A 13174-nucleotide genomic window follows, 5' to 3' on the forward strand; every position below is an offset into this window, starting at 1 on the left:
TTGAAGCGAAATTGGAAAGTATTACGTTTATAGCTAAATTGAATCCATGTTTACAGTATAAAGTATTGTAGTAGTTTTTAAAGAACAATTTGGTTCGAGCATTATTTTTTCGTAAACCTTGATAGTCATGGAAAGTATTAAACTCTCTGGCGTCGGCCTTCCTATCCATCAGGAACCCGGGGATAATGGTTATCTTCCCATCCCTTCTCGGTAACTTAGTTTGCAGTCAATACTATTATCAATTGTGAATTCGATATGCTTCAATTCCCCGCAAACCAGGTTGGTGCATCAAGGTGTATGTTGAAAGGATCGCGAGTTGATAGAAAGCTGAGGCATAGAATCCCATTGTGGCCCATACCTCAGTTATCTTCTCTCGGCCGGATTAAGCTCTTAGCCACAGGTCTTAGCAGTAAATAACACTTCTAGCTTATAACTTAGATATTATACTATAATATAAATTAATTACTATAATATAAGGCTAATAAAAGGAAAACCTAAATAATAACTCTTTAGCTAGCCTTAAAGGCATATAAGAAGCTCTAGACCCTGGCTAAGGAAGGTTAGCTTAATACTATAAATATCCCTTCTTAATCTTTAAGATAGCAGCTTCTATACTAATAAAAATAGTCTTTTATTAATACTAACCTAATTAAATAGTAAATATTAATAATTATATTAATAAAGCTATAGTTATACCTTAAGCTATATTAATATATAGAAAGACTTAATAAGGTAAATATATCTATAAACCCCTTAAAAAGCACTATAGGGCTGCTATAAGGTTTATCTCTATATAGGATTTCTATAAGCTTAGCAGTAAATTCCTTATTTAGCTAGCTCTCTTTAACTATAAGACTATTACTTTTATAGTAGCCTTTAGTAGATTTTCTATAGAGGTTATTAAAGTTATCTAATAAAAGAAAAAGGCACTAAAGGAGCTAAAGAAACTAAAGAAATTTAATATAGCTATATAGCTAATCTAGAGAAATTATATCTAAATTATATCTATATTTAATATTTAGATAGCAATTTACTAAAAGGAATTTTTAGGTATAGTATATAGCTATTAAATTTATTAAGAAATATTAATATATAAGAAAAGCTTAACTAGAAGAAAGTTTCTTAATAATATATATATTGGTATTACTAGGCTAAAAATAAGGTTAGAATAAAGGTTTAGGGAAGTCAGAAGGTTATAGCGGTATTAAGTTTATAAGTCAGTTATAAGGTTAGAAAATACACTTTAGGCTTAACATAATGGCCCATACCTCAGATATAGCTATGTCACCACAGCTACGGTTGACGGAGGTCGTATGTGAATTGTCTGACTATCAGCAACGCTAACACCACTCATCTCTGGTGCATCGAAGAGATGAAGCCTGAGGCAACAATTTACCAGAAAACGAACCTTCTTCACGTCTACGAATATACCGCCACTATCGTCAAGTCTGATCACTTAATCCCCGACGACATGTCGCAAGGGCTCAAACAAGGTGGCAATACTTTAGAAGATACCCCTGCTTCTGGCAAGGATTGGCATCCCGGCAGCGATAGAAAGCCTATGAACCTCGGTTAGAACCATGTCCACCCATCAATGTATCCGCTGATATGCGGTAAGTCTCATGTTCTACTCGACGGACGGATGTGACTTGTAAAGTCCCTGGGAAATCGTAGTCAAGGCTTTGCTATAAAGAAGCCGAGCGATAAGTCCATCAGTGGCGAGCTCTACAACTACACGTCAACAAATTCCCAATGGTTTCCGTGCGACTTCTAGGCTGATGGCGGTCGTCTCAAGATGAAAAGCTACATCAATAATTTACAACCCGTGGAGCATTCCACCTTATAGCCAATCATTCAGAAGCTTATCGATGAGGCTTTGTCTACATGGAACATCGTCTATCGCTGGCTGAAAGAATTCCCTGTACAGTGTCTGAGGATCCAATAGACTGGGGGGAGATACAGAAGTCGACGCACTTGCGCGAACACCCCTGGCCATACCAGTACGGCTCTGACTCGACCACCTCGGGATGACGAACCTCGCAGAGGTCAGTAGGACAACAAATACAGTGAGTTGGTGATATTGGAAGCGAAAGTTTTGGATTCAGATGATAACGTACCCCGAAAAAACCCTCACCAATGTCGCGAACCAAAAAGGACCGATAACGCTCCTCTGCACTATTTTCCAAAGACGAATGAATCGGAGAGCGAACTTGAGACAGAAGAGTATAACAGCAGCTAAGACATACATATCTCAGAAAGCTAATCAGAAGATGAGGACGACAAGGAGCAGGACGGTGATCCAAATCACACCTCTGAGAAGGAAGTCCAACATCGCGGCTTACTGTGGCTCTACAAGACCCATCCCGTTGTTACGCCGGAGCCTAGCCTCGACCCTAAGCTGAAGTTCTATGCCGAGAATGTCAAGTTGATGGAATTCTTCCACGATATCCTTCCACAGACCGGGCCTTAAAGACTTCAGGTGATCAGTCAAGTTTGCCATCATCCATCTCGTCCTAGAGAAACCGAGCTATTCAGGCGGCTCGTGACATACAGAAGGCCAGGTCAATAAGCACGTCTAATCCACTGCGCTATTCTCCTACGACAACCAGAACATCGCCAATGGCTACATCGACTTCAGAAGTATGGTAAATACGGAAGAGATGGATTAATGGACTCTTGTGATGTTAGTAACATGGGCGGAAGGCCATCCAACGCATATTCGCCATCGAATAGCCTGGTGTCGGTTCTAGGCTCCAAAGCGTAGGAAGTGTACTTACTCGAGAGAAACGCGCTCTGTTCTTCCTGAATGTCTTCCAGCACCATTTCAATTCATTCCAGCTGGATGATCCAATAAACCTTAATCATATAAGGAGTCTTGCCTTCCTCCTTATGGATTCTCTCATTCCGGTCATTTCCGTAATAATTGGTAACCTGAAGGAAAGATTAGTAAGAATTAGAGACCTGGCGTTTGTTGAGAAAATGGCCAAGTTTATTATTGAACTACATGCTTTCTAGACTACTTTACATAACTCACATCAGAAATAGAGCTATGTATTTCGATCTTCATTTTATCGGCCCGTTTTTCCTTACCGTGTCTTAGCTGGCCCTTATTTTCTTTCCTGCATCCCAGATCCTTTGCCCACTCTTTCTCTCTGCCGTGTCTCAGTCCCCGTATCCAGGAGCTAAGTTAGTTTAGTTATAGGCTGGTCTCTCCATTTACTCTAATTTTCAATCTTGAAATATAGAGTGGCGTATTATTGAATAACGGGAGGAGTCTTAAAGTCGATTGCTCTTTTGCTTCTCCCTCTCTGGTATTCTAGGGGTCCATGGACCTAGACAAAGGGCATCCCTTAGAATTCCTTCTATCCTGTTAGTCAATTAATGTACCAGTCCTGACCAAAGAGTTTGTTTTACTAATCCTACTGCACAATGAAGTATCCAGCAACGCAGACAAGAGGTATAAAAGCCCTCTCCCATGACCCCGAATATCGATCTATAAAATCAACAACTTGAACATCACATCACCACCGATAACAACAACAGATCTTCTATCAGTCATCTACAAAAGCTTCAATCCGTCAATATGAAGTTTCACGTTCTCGGCACCTCTGCAATGCTCTTCACCATTGTCCACGCACAATTTTTTGGCGGTGAGATTGTTGTTTGTAGCCTGAATATGCCTTTCAACTACTCACACCACTAAAATGTTTCTAGGGTGGTGATGAATGCGACGATTTTGGGAAGAAGTGCAGCACGACTTTGGATTGCTGCGGTATTTACTATTGCCGCGCCGTAGATGACAAGCCTTATAAAATATGTAAGGTGGAAGAATGCCGTGCTCTCGGCAAAGGTTGCCAGGTTGACTCGGAGTGCTGCAGTGGGGTTTGCAGCTGGGTGGACCCTAAAAATTCGGGCGCTCGGGAATGCAAGAAGGACCGAGCTTGCCGAACCAAAGGAGATATCTGTAGCGGCATCTATGGTTGCTGTGAGGGTCTCAAATGCACTACAGATTCCGGTCAAACACGACGATGCTACTAGGTGTGTGGGCGGAGCTCCTGGTCACTCGGTACAGGCTGCGCGTGGAATCTTCCCATTGGGTGTATCCGGGACATCTCTGTCAAGTTCCATGAGATAGTTATAAGTCTGCCGAATTAGGAATGTGATAGAGGCTTACAATATGTCTAAGATGCGATATGCTCTAGGATGTGAAGTATGATAGGGGCAAATAGACGAACCGCGATATCGATGTTCCACCGAGGCCCATCCCTAAAGCAAACCGTAGTCTAATTAAGCCTGCTCCTGACACCTTCCAATACATTTTGCAAAACATAACTTCCCTAACTAGGAGCAGCTTTCCTTAAGGTATCAAGGCAGTATCCCCAATGGCTCTTCTAATCCATTGTTCAATAGCAAGACATAATACCCACTATTCTAGATCTTTGCCTTCTAACTGATACTCAGCTTTAATAAGGCTGCAAAGCACTGAACCTAGATCCTTTTCTGCAGCCACAGCGTATTCTTGAGACAAGAGGGGATGACGGATGTATATACGCATCCTTACATTCATCGCCACGAAACACGAAAATGGCCATATTATTGCAAGACGCATTTTCTACTGGCTCTCATTTCCCATTCTATATCTTTCGGAAGACCAGTTATGGGAGGTCACAAGTTGCATCAACGATTTGTCTGGCCCTCCTGGTATACGCAGCGACCCATCATCAGACGAAGCACCAAGAGATCACTTCCACAAGGCCGCCATCATGGCGTGCGTGTTGAGAGGGCCGGAGGCGAGTACCGATTAGTTCATCAATCATTTGCGGAATTCTTTTGGTCTGGATTCAAGGAGCCCCAATGCCAGAATCCAATCCTTTTTCAATTTCTACCGACCCCAACACAAGCTCACAGTGCTCTCACCACGGAATGCCTTCCCTATTTGTTATCTAGAGTTCCAGCACGGCCACTTTCCGGAGATATTCATGAAAGAATCTGGCCTTCTGAATTATCACTCCACCTCCCAATTACCTGCTACGACGCAACTACGTGGTTGAAGTGGCTAGTGGTTGTGTGTTGAGATTACGGATCCAGATGATGGATGGAGGGATGATCAGAAAAAAGATTCATGAGTATTGAAAGCAGATGAATGGTTTAAATAGTTCCAGCATATTGGGATATGTAACGAGCTGTTTGCTAACGTGAGAAATGATTGAGCATTAACACAAAGGTCATGATGGTGAGGGGAAATGGTTTCCTGTGAGCGAACAAAGGGCACTCCGTTCCATGGCAACACCATTCACAACGAAGAAAGACATGGCAAACGAAAATGGCAGGAGGCAGAAATTGAGAACATGTATTAAAGAAACAATGGCAGTCACGTTGTAGCCGCACCGATACTTGCTACGACTTATATACGCTTAAGTAATAGCATATGGCTGTACTGTTTATGCATGACACTACGGATGTAGAATCAAGACTTCTAGCAAACAGAACGTGAGACACAAAACAGAGAGACAGCAAGTATTATTAACTTGGGCCAAAGGTCTATTGTACGGCGCACTAAGTGACTAAGGAGTTATGGTTTTCGGGTCTAATAGTGTATTATTGTAAAGCTCTATTCCCGGCAACGGATTACTCTATTCAGGAAACACGCCAAGCCATTATTCTATCTTATACCAAAATTCAGCGTAAGTCTCTTAATGCCTATTCCGTTCTTATTTTAATAACATCGAAATATAGTGAGAACAGGCATAAGTGTGTAATGGTATAGAACTTCTTATATGCATGTATTGAAGTGTATGTCACAGTTACTAGAGCCACAACAGCAATGATTAAAATTGACAATGCAGGTATAGCAACTGCGCGACTGCCTATATGCCCTAAATTCTTGCTGTATGTTTATTTACGGTTACTCTTTTGATAAGAATTGGGAATATTTGGACTCTGTATTAGTTGTTTCTGCTTCTTACATGTTATCAGGATGGTTGTACTTTTACCACTAAAAGCAATCTATAGAGGTCTTTATGTTGGTGGACTAAAGGCTTCTTTGTCTATTTTAGAATCTTGGATATAATCTTAAAACTATTTTTAACAAGATGGTATATGAAACCTCTAGTTCTGAACCTGCGAAAGCGACAAGTCGTAATGAACCTTCAGAGCAGGTCGCCGCCAATACATTAACTATGTTCTCCACTTCCCATACGCTAAATACCCATTTTCTCATTCCTGCATGGTGCTACATTCATGGGTCAATACCAAAGCAAAAATATGAACAGAGCTCTTTTGCTTCCAATCATCGTTGTCGTCTGTGACTATTATGACCTCGGCCTTGGGATGTTGGGTTACGGAAAAGAACTGTGTTCCAGAGCGGAACTTGTTGCCCTTCAGGGATGGAGAGCCCCACGGTTACCGACGCTCAAGCCCTTATTGCTATCATCAAGCATAGAGTGTATCGGCGCCAGCTCACCAGCCCTTTCCCTATATCAGCCATGGGGGCCAGCCTTATGATGGGCCTAGGATGAATTCTTACGGCTTGAAGTTGGCTTTATTGACCCAGGAAATCTGTAGCACCACCTTGTGGTCCCTGTATCTCATCCACGCTGTCATGTCGGCTGGATACCAAGACCATTCTTTGGCATCCTCACAGCTGCTCTACATCCAACTTCTCACCCATGGTTCCAACTTTGACTTCGGTGTTCCTGAACAAGGCCTTACCTGGTAATACCATACTACAACCCTGAAGGCAAACTTCGGGCCATACTGAGCTTGGTGATTCAGATTATGTATATTAGGTATAGCGCACTAGTGTTCAAAAAACTGATCTCGAAAGGTCCGAATTGGGATGTCAGGCCAACGCCTTCCAGTTAGAGTTTGATGACTGAATCCCGGCTACCCACCTAATTTCAGGTATCAATTCTAAATATCCAACTGCACGCCCATTTCCGAGTCTGTCCAGCTTCCTTTCTATCCACGTCAATTGGCACATAGCACAGTGCACCCTATGACATCTTGTAGGGGCGTAGTTACAGCCTTGGACCCAGACATCCTTAGGGCTTGCTAGACACGATGCTATGAACTGCAGGAAATCTGGCGGCATGTTTTCTCACTCTGAAGTCAGGGCAAAGTTTTTGAGATCTTTCACTTGCTCTTACTAGACCATGTCAAACCACTAACTCAAAACCAGAGAAAGGCTACATTTGGACTTTTGGCGACAACCTCTTCCATATCTGAAGTTATTAGAAGAAATATTTGGCTACCAAGTGAAGATTCAGATATACTCAAATGTTCATGAAGACCACACTATGTCTTCTCCCGACACAGTCGTGCTGGCCAAGCCAACGCGCCAAGACGACTATGACCTGACACCAGTTAGACGCAACTCGTTGTTCCCTCCACGGGACAGGGACAGAAATACGACAGCGCTAGACTCAACACTAGACGCTGTTACCCCTCCTTTCACTGCTTCCTTTACTACAGCATGATCTAAACCTTCTGCCAATGCAAGCCACTGTGCAGGCCACTCTGTAAGTAGTGGGAGCCTTGGCCAGATAATCAAGCATAGGGCCACAATGGCCGCCACGATTACCAGCCCCTGTAGTGCCATTCCTAGAGCCGCCATGCCGGTCTTCGAAGCCCTTATTACACCCTCAGAAGTTGCAAATGAGTCTAAAGCGATGGTGCTACACCGTGGATTCCGCGTTGTCGGGGGGCGAAAATCTCTGTGGATAGACGAGTGATCATTAACAATCGGAATCAAGGGCAGCGCAGTTATCCAGAAACTGTCGTCAATCGTCTTTCCAGCAAGGGCTGCCTGCATGAAAGTTCTTGCGTTGAATGCCCACTTTGTCTTGTTCCAAGTAGCCACATTGAAAGGGTTAATGTGACATTGAATATCAGTTGGCTCCTCTATTGCAAAATGACCATAAGTAACCGAGTTTGACCAGCTGATATAACCATAACAGTATCGCATATCGACGATAACTCGGTAGTCGTAGATGCCCTCATTGCCCGCTTGTCGCTGGGAGGCAAGTGGATGCCCGACGATCCAAGCCTGTATGGATCCATTGGTCAAGGAGGTAATGTCCATGATGCCCCCATCAAAGGTGGTTGAGTTCCAGGGCGTATAGTCGATTCGTACCCCGTTGTTATATGGCGTTGATTCAACAAGAAGCCACTTGATAGCCTCAAAGTCGCCAATTGCGCGCAGGACATGGAACGAGCTTCGAAGGTATAGTAAGGGGTTACATGACTGAACAGTCCCATTGATGACTCTTGTGAGTCTTGTCGCATTCACCTTTGGGCCTACGATTAGATCCGTGGTTTGCCTATGCTCAAAGGCCTTGCCCGGGTCGCTCACGACCATCACGGACCCATTGTTGACAGAAATGAAGTCAATGAGGTTTGCCGAGAGTACGTTGGACGGGACCCCGTCTCCCAAAGCATAGTTGTACTCCCGAGGCATGTCCGACTCGCCGATTTCAGTATAGCTGGTGTCGGCATCAGGATAGCCGTCCGAGTTGTAATTGTAGTAGGTATCCCCTTTCGGAATTGCAAGCATGCCTCCTGCATTAACATTAACGAAAGAGAACTTGTAAAGAATGCTCACGAGTGCTGCGAGCAGAAACGCTAGACATCGGAGGAGGATGGCCTTCTTCGACCCCCGGAGTTGAGCGGAGAGCGGGGCTGACGAGAGAGAATTAAGCAGACAATCTAGTCGCATTCCTGTGGTTTCGGCAGTTTTTGTAAAACACTTGGAAAGTGCTATCGATGATATACGGGGCAGTAGTATGGAGCTGAGAAGCGAAAATTGAATGCCGGCGATAGCGAGCCAGCTCTGTACAGACAACTGCGAACCAACACACATGGGTGCATCGGCACTGAGGCCGTGACCTCGAGAGCAGCGGCCATTTATTATCATGAGAATTCCAGTAGAGAGTAAAAGAAGGCTACTGAGGGTACTGGTCCAATCCAATGTGGAGAGCCATAAATGTTGCTGTGTGTCTTGTATGTGTGTGGGCTGCATCTCTCTATGGTACCTATGCGTGATATCACCTCTATCAAAAGGGCAGAATCAACATGTGTTCCCGTCCACTTTATATAAGCCTTGCCCTGCCTCATGAGCTGGAGCTCTACTGGGGGACTATTCCTGATTTTTGGGTGGCTTGTAACCCTTGGCGCTTTTAGTACATATCAGGCTGACTTTACAGATTTATACTCGTAAGGCTCATCACGCTATTATGGATTATAATTGCTTGTGACATACCAAACGCCACTTCTGAACCCAAAATGGGGAGCAAGAAGAGTACTATGAATCTGACTAGACCGTTTTCAGAGATGTCCATAGCGCCAATGGCTTTAAACTCTGAACCTAACGGATAGGTCGGCAAATGGATATGTCTCTTAAGAATTAATAGTTTAATCCTTGAATCTCCTTATTGCTTTAAATAGACCGTGCTTTAGAAGTAAGCTTATAATATCTCAGTTGCACCTAATTCAGTATAAGCACTTTTCAGAAGTGGACATTCTCGTCCCTTCAGTTCATCATCCAGCAAATCTTAGTAAATAACATTCGTCTCCGAGATTGTAATCTTTAGCAAAGAAGATAGTTCAATTAAGAGGTAACAGGTGCAGACGTTGGTGCTCGAGCGTGCAAGGCCATAATTTATCGGCTCCTTTGCCTATAAGAGCGATGTCGGAGAATGTTTATCTGACACTTGAGGAAGGGACTACAATCGTATCTATATTAGTATGTCCCTCCATTATACTGTAACTTGCCCTTATGGAGCATCTCCACAGTCTATCATGTGTTTGTCGTCGTAAATCGTGCGTTTTTCGGACAAGAGGGCCCTGGTCCAGATCTATTGCTGTGCTAGGGGAGGCCGCTTCTGTGAAGTATACGGAGCGCGGGCAGGGGCATTGACTATAATTAGATGCTAGGCATGCTCCAAGAAATAATTATGCCAAAGTCTCGAAATTTCCCTGGCTCGTTCGAGACAAGAGGCAAGTACACATTTTAAATCCTGGCGGCTGTTCCAGCCAACGATTTATCACCATATAAGGCAACTTTGTTCCCTGTTGCACATGGCCCGCAAGTTGCTCTTGATTTTGAATAATACATACTATCATGTACATTCTCTGCGGTTAGTTGCTTCGGGACCCGATTCATCCGCTACTGGACCCGTCTTGGCCACTCGGGAAATAGCGTTGTGAAAGCACAAACGGCACTCAATTACGTGGACAGTTTGCTCAATCATCCCGTATATCGGTACTTGCACGAGACTGGGTTACTAAGAATCTCTGCCGCCATGAAAATGGATGAAAGACTTGAGTTGTTACGCAGCATGAATTCATGCTTGGTCTTGTTCATTCTCAGCATTGCTCTCAATTGGGTGATATAGCGGCATATAGAGCTTATAAATATTCAATAAGGACGATAGTGTCTCCTTATGCTGTTGAGATCCCCAAGCTAAGAATGTCCCGAGCCGAGGCGCTATGTTTCAAAACGCGTAACTCGGATCTGACCCCTGGGATTTATCTGTAGTGCCCCAAAGAACAAGAAACCAATGAAACAGAGCATAATGGAGCATGTGTTGGAAGGGATTTCAAGGGCGGCGCTAATGATCATGTCTCGAGCAGCAACTGGAATACTGGATCGGAGGCTATAACAGGCGTCACCGATTAGTATCACGTTGACCAGCACTTGTATCCTCAGTGGTCGTGTTTCTTACTTTCCTGCTGAAAGTGATTGACTTATTGGAGATACTGCATAACGTGCAATCTGGTAAGGAACAAAACGTTATACAGATCTCGCTCAAGCTACTATTTCAAGCCCCACAGAAGGATGAAGCATGGCAGGATGTGCTCAGAACATGGCAGCGGGCTTTGCGTGAGAACGTTGTTCGACGTTGGAACAGTAACATCAAACGTGCCCTCAGGTTCAGAATGCACAAAAAAATCAGCAGTGTTGCAAATAAGCCCTCATGACTTCACTCAGACCCCAGGTATATTTGAAAGCAAAGCTTTAGTGGTGTAATGGAAATGCCGCTTCCTTCGATAAAATGAGGAGTTTGTGTTCAGATGGCCCATCTTGATCTTACTGAGGCTCGTTGTGACTGACTGACTGAGGCAGCAATGTCTCGGATTCCCCACATAACAATACAACGTCAACCAACAATCATGAGCAATGCGTGACACAAGCTTGCGCCGTGCAACAATCACAATGAAAAGCTTTCTCGCCGGCCTCGCCATTTCGTGTCTCTTCTCTTCTTCTCTCTTCTCTTGTCACCTAAAATTCACTTCAATTATTCACTACAGTCTTGCCCTTCTACCTGTCTCTACTTTTGGCAATTCCGCTCCCCCATGGCCGTTCTCCCCGGCGTTCCTAGCATTGAGGTCAGAATTCTCGTCAATGGTCTGCCCACTGAGGAATGGCCGTTTCAAGGAAACATAGCGAGAGAGGCCAGTGAGGGAGACATCAAAAAGGACGAGCACAAGGCCGGTCCTGCAGGATCGGAAGATGCGCCCCTTCCTACCAGACACAGCTACATAGTGTCTAAGTCGGGCTGCCGATTCGGGGACTCTCTCACCTCAAGTTCCGATCTAAAGACCAGCAGTCTCCCTGCTATGACTGGAGGCATTGGCATCGAAATCCATATTGATGGGACTTTCTACAGCAGATTTCTAGTCGACCTTCAAAACCACGAGACCCAAAAGTGGAACTATGCACATGTCAAAACGCAAGACGGCACTATAAAGCGAGAATACCCGGTATTCTCAGACATTCTCTCAGGTTTATACATGTACTGAATAGTTTTGACTCCTACACTAACTTGATCTCAGTGAGGACCGTGACAATGACAACACCAAGGCAGATATGGTTCGTGTGAAGACTATGGGAACCATCCGTCTTACAGTCTGCGCTGTCGCGTCAGAGAAATCGGTCATATATGAAGTAACGACACCTCCCATGCGACCCGAAATGGAACTGGCTCACAAGGCCACCATCATACACGGTCAGGGCTTAACTCATGGGACCACGTGAGTTGATATCTGCACCATGATATGCAAAGTCTTACGGTAGCAGGTTCAAAAATGAGAATACTGACGGGACCAATCGTAAGAGGCCTGGAGGCACCATCCTTAGATATTTGGGTGAGTTTGTCTACAGGTACAGCGCACATCGTAAGTCCAAGACCCAAGCTATTCGAATCAGGATTGCTCACAAATCTTAGCTCCCAAGGAAGCAAAGAAACATGAACTGGACTCAAGTGTTCCGGCAAAGTTGAAGTATGAGGAGGTGAAAATGCCAGATGGCAGATCTCTTGTTGATCTTACCGGCGACGATGAAGAATGAGGCGCGCATAGAAGAGAGATAATGTCGCCCAGTTATGGTTGATATTTGGCAGAGGAAAAAGAAAACAGAAAATGATCTGGGCGTCGAAGGCTGCACGTCTCGGAAAAGAAATATAGCAGAGCGATATTGCTGGCTACTATATACCCTTACTTTCTCACCACCTATTCAATAACAGTATTTTTCTTTCGACGATAGAATTGTTTGCAGAGCTGGTGGTGTGTGAACAGAATCTGATATACTGATAGTAGAGGCTTGGCTTTGAATTGATCAGAGATCTGTGATATTAGATATAAGGGTCACATGGTGTCGCTCTATTGTGACCATTATGGTTAATATCCTCCTCTTAACAAGCCACAAATGAATGAACTCTCATTAAATGGGCAGAGGTATACGTCAACGGCCGCAACAGTCTCACTCAGATCCAAAATTAACATACTGACCCTCTATCCCGTATGCCGGAACTCCGCAATCTCTTGAGTGAAAACAACTAACAGCCAGTGTTATTAACAGCCACCTGATATTATTATTAAGTATCCTAAGTATATATTATAGTAAATTTATAAAAAAAAAATTATTATTATTAGTAATATAGTAAGTAGTAAGTAGTAATTATAAAGAAAAGTTTAATAAGTTAATAATATAAAGTAAAAAAGCTTATTTATTAAAGATCTAATTGTAATTAAGATTGAGTTTGTAATTAAATAAAGCTTATATACTCCGTAGATAAATTATAAATGTTTTAAATATAAAGGCTCTGCTAAAAGTAAAGAGACTGCTATAACTGGCGCAAAGTTGGCCAGTTATAACAGGCAGAAATACCAATTA

At 43.6% G+C, this 13174-nt stretch overlaps 4 protein-coding genes across 4 annotated transcripts; 3 read left to right on the plus strand and 1 right to left on the minus strand.

The window, feature by feature from the left end:
- Window positions 1-1372: 1372 nt before the first annotated feature.
- FPRO_15829 (uncharacterized protein) lies at window positions 1373-2470 on the plus strand (the record flags this gene model as incomplete). The annotated part of the gene is made up of 2 exons (XM_031224741.1): window positions 1373-1571; window positions 2271-2470. 2 exons carry the CDS (start codon window positions 1373-1375, stop codon window positions 2468-2470), a joined length of 399 nt encoding a protein of 132 aa, XP_031089970.1.
- Window positions 2471-3583: 1113 nt separating this feature from the next.
- On the plus strand, window positions 3584-4038 carry FPRO_15830 (uncharacterized protein; the record flags this gene model as incomplete). The annotated part of the gene is made up of 2 exons (XM_031224742.1): window positions 3584-3661; window positions 3715-4038. The coding sequence occupies 2 exons, from the start codon at window positions 3584-3586 to the stop codon at window positions 4036-4038; spliced, it is 402 nt and encodes a 133-aa protein (XP_031089971.1).
- Window positions 4039-7274: 3236 nt separating this feature from the next.
- On the minus strand, window positions 7275-8860 carry FPRO_15831 (uncharacterized protein; the record flags this gene model as incomplete). The annotated part of the gene is made up of 2 exons (XM_031224743.1): window positions 7275-7355; window positions 7412-8860. The coding sequence occupies 2 exons, from the start codon at window positions 8858-8860 to the stop codon at window positions 7275-7277; spliced, it is 1530 nt and encodes a 509-aa protein (XP_031089972.1).
- Window positions 8861-11355: 2495 nt separating this feature from the next.
- Window positions 11356-12349, plus strand: FPRO_15832 (uncharacterized protein; the record flags this gene model as incomplete). Its single annotated transcript, XM_031224744.1, has 4 exons — window positions 11356-11795; window positions 11836-12033; window positions 12080-12177; window positions 12228-12349. 4 exons carry the CDS (start codon window positions 11356-11358, stop codon window positions 12347-12349), a joined length of 858 nt encoding a protein of 285 aa, XP_031089973.1.
- Between the last annotated feature and the right edge of the window lie 825 nt (window positions 12350-13174).

This window comes from Fusarium proliferatum (genome assembly GCF_900067095.1).
Source record: "Fusarium proliferatum ET1 genome assembly, contig: FPRO_scaffold017, whole genome shotgun sequence".
Classification (NCBI taxonomy): Eukaryota; Fungi; Ascomycota; class Sordariomycetes; order Hypocreales; family Nectriaceae; genus Fusarium; species Fusarium proliferatum.